The 3,221-nt window shown below is 60.1% G+C and overlaps 1 protein-coding gene across 1 annotated transcript; it reads right to left on the bottom strand.

Annotated features, from left to right (window-relative positions):
- Nucleotides 1-425: 425 nt before the first annotated feature.
- LOC128641181 (uncharacterized) lies at nucleotides 426-2,654 on the bottom strand. Its single transcript, XM_053693746.1, has one exon. The coding sequence runs from the start codon at nucleotides 2,652-2,654 to the stop codon at nucleotides 426-428; it is 2,229 nt and encodes a 742-aa protein (XP_053549721.1).
- Nucleotides 2,655-3,221: the final 567 nt, after the last annotated feature.

The following is a 3,221-nucleotide window of genomic DNA, read 5'->3' as shown; positions in this document are numbered from 1 at the left end:
AGGAGTCTGATCTCAGGGGGCAGTTTGGGGACAAGTAAAGCTAATAAAGGTGACAAGTAAAGCTGATATGGGTGACAGTGGAGTCTGATCTCGGGGGGCAGTTTGGGGACAAGTACAGCTAATAAAGGCGACAAATAAAGCTGATATGGGTGACAGAGGAGTCTGATCTGGGGGGGGCAGTTTAGGGACTGGCTCAGCACATCCTGTCTTTGGTTAAGAAGCCTGTGCTGTATCACACATGCCCTAACTTAAGGGTTCTGCTGGGACGCTGTGTTCAGTATTTGTCCTGTATAATGGGGACGCAGGCACTCGCTCTATTGCAGATTTATTGGCCATTTAACACACTTAATGGTGATTTCCATCATTTTCCAGCAGTTTTGATCGTTGCTGCTAGAACAGAGGAAATAATGATACCTCCCTGCTAATCAAACCTTGTTAATATGGCAGTGCAAAGTATATAACCTGCTCAGTAAAGCAAAACCGAGCATTACAGATAAGAAATACATAAAGTGAGAAAGGGAGTTGTGTGCTGCTGGGGGTGGGGGCTGCATGTAGAGAAGAGCTGTGCACTGGTGGGGGCTGCAGGTAGAGAAGAGCTGTGCACTGGTGGGTGCTGCAGGTAGAGGGGAGCTGTGCACTGGGGGGTGGGTGCTGCAGGTAGAGAAGAGCTGTGCACTGGTGGGTGCTGCAGGTAGAGGGGAGCTGTGCACTGGGGGGTGGGGGCTGCAGGTAGAGAAGAGTTGTGCACTGGTGGGTGCTGCAGGTAGAGGGGAGCTGTGCACTGGGGGGTGGATGCTGCAGGTAGAGAAGAGCTGTGCACTGGTGGGTGCTGCAGGTAGAGGGGAGCTGTGCGCTGCTGGGTACTGCAGGTAGAGGGGAGCTGTGCGCTGCTGGGTACTGCAGGTAGAGGGGAGCTGTGTGCTGCTGGGTACTGCAGGTAGAGGGGAGCTGTGTGCTGCTGGGAGTGGGAGAATCAGGTAGATGTGCACTGGGGGGTGGGTGCTGCAGGTAGAGGGGAGCTGTGCGCTGGGGGGTGGGTGCTGCAGGTAGAGGGGAGCTGTGCAATGGGGGGTGGGTGCTGCAGGTAGAGGGGAGCTGTGCGCTGGGGGTGGGTGCTGCAGGTAGAGGGGAGCTGTGCGCTGGGGAGTGGGTGCTGCAGATAGAGGGGAGCTGTGCACTGGGGGTGGGTGCTGCAGGTAGAGGGGAGCTGTGCGCTGGGGGGTGGGTGCTGCAGGTAGAGGGGAGCTGAGCACTGGGTGGTGGGTGCTGCAGGTAGAGAAGAGCTGTGCAAAGGGGGGTGGGTGCTGCAGGTAGAGGGGAGCTGTGCGCTGGGGGGTGGGTGCTGCAGGTAGAGGGGAGCTGTGCGCTGGGGGGTGGGTGCTGCAGGTAGAGGGGAGCTGTGCACTGGGGGGTGGGTGCTGCAGGTAGAGGGGAGCTGTGCGCTGGGGGGGTGTTGCTACAGGTAGAGGGGAGCTGTGCACTTTGCGGTGGGTGCTGCAGGTAGAGAAGAGCTGTGCACTGGTGGGTGCTGCAGGTAGAGGGGAGCTGTGCACTGGGGGGTGGGTGCTGCAGGTAGAGGGGAGCTTTGCACTGGTGGGTGCTGCAGGTAGAGGGGAGCTGTGCACTGGGGGTGGGTGCTGCAGGTAGAGGGGAGCTGTGCACTGGTGGGTGCTGCAGGTTAAGGGGAGCTGTGCACTGGGGGGTGGGTGCTGCAGGTAGAGGGGAGCTGTGCATTGGGGGCGGGTGCTGCAGGTAGAGGGGAGCTGTGCACTGGGGGGTGGGTGCTGCAGGTAGATGGGAGCTGTGCACTGGGAGTGGGTGCTGCAGGTAGAGGTGAGCTGTGCACTGGTGGGTGCTGCAGGTAGAGGGGAGCTGTGCGCTAGTGGGTGCTGCAGGTAGAGGGGAGCTGTGCACTGGGGGTGGGTGCTGCAGGTAGAGGGGAGCTGTGCACTGGGGGGTGGGTGCTGCAGGTAGAGGGGAGCTGTGCACTGGGGGTGGGTGCTGCATGTAGAGGGGAGCTGTGCACTGGGGGGTGCTGCAGGTAGAGGGGAGCTGTGCACTGGGGGGTGGGTGCTGCAGGTAGAGGGGAGCTGTGCACTGGTGGGTGCTCCAGGTAGAGGGGAGCTGTGCACTGGGGGTGGGGGCTGCAGGTAAAGGGGGGCTGTGCACTGGGGGGTGGGTGCTGCAGGTAGAGGGGAGCTGTGCACTGGGGGGTAGCTGCTGCAGGTAGAGGGGAGCTGTGCACTGGTGGGTGCTGCAGGTAGAGGGGAGCTGTGCGCTGGGGGGTGGGTGCTGCAGGTAGAGGGGAGCTGTGCGCTGGTGGGTGCTGCAGGTAGAGGGAAGCTGTGCGTTGGGGGGTGGGGGCTGCAGGTAGAGGGGAGCTGTGCACTGGTGGGGGCTGCAGGTAGAGGGGAGCTGTGCGCTGGGGGTGGGTGCTGCAGGTAGAGGGGAGCTGTGCGCCGGGGGGTGAGAAAGGGAGAATCAGGTAGAGGGGAGCTGTGTGCTGCTGGGGAGTGGGGAATGCAGGTAGAGGGGAGCTGTGCGCTGCTGGGGGGTGAGAAAGGGAGAATCAGGTAGAGGGGAGCTGTGTGCTGCTGGGGGGTGGGGGCTACATGTAGAGGGGAGCTGTGTGCTGCTGGGGGTGGGGGCTGCATGTAGAGGGGAGCTGTGCGCTGCTGGGGGTGGGGGCTGCATGTAGAGGGGAGCTGTGCGCTGCTGGGGGGTGGGGGATGCAGGTAGAGCGGAGCTATGCCCTGCTGGGGGAGGGACCATCAGGTAGAGGGGAGCTGTGCCCTGCTGGGAAGGAGCATGAGGTAGAGGGGAGCTGTGCGCTGCAGTGGGGTTGGGGCTGCTGGTAGAGGGAGAAGACTGCAGTGAGTATAAGTGAGACCAGTAAGCATTGGGAAGAGTGCAGTGAGTATAAGTGAGACCAGTAAGCATTGGGAAGAGTGCAGTGAGTATAAGTGAGACCAGTAAGCACTGGGAAGAGTGCAGTGACTACAAGTAAGACCAGTAAGCATTGGGAAGAGTGCAGTGAGTATAAGTGAGACCAGTAAGCATTGGGAAGAGTGCAGTGAGTATAAGTGAGACCAGTAAGCACTGGGAAGAATGCAGTGAGTATAAGTGAGACCAGTAAGCATTGGGAAGAGTGCAGTGAGTATAAGTGAGACCAGTAAGCACTGGGAAGAATGCAGTGAGTATAAGTGAGACCAGTAAGCACT

The sequence above is a fragment of the Bombina bombina genome, chromosome 10 (assembly GCF_027579735.1).
Source record: "Bombina bombina isolate aBomBom1 chromosome 10, aBomBom1.pri, whole genome shotgun sequence".
Taxonomy (NCBI): Eukaryota; Metazoa; Chordata; class Amphibia; order Anura; family Bombinatoridae; genus Bombina; species Bombina bombina.
This window is presented reverse-complemented; position numbering and strand designations above follow the sequence as displayed.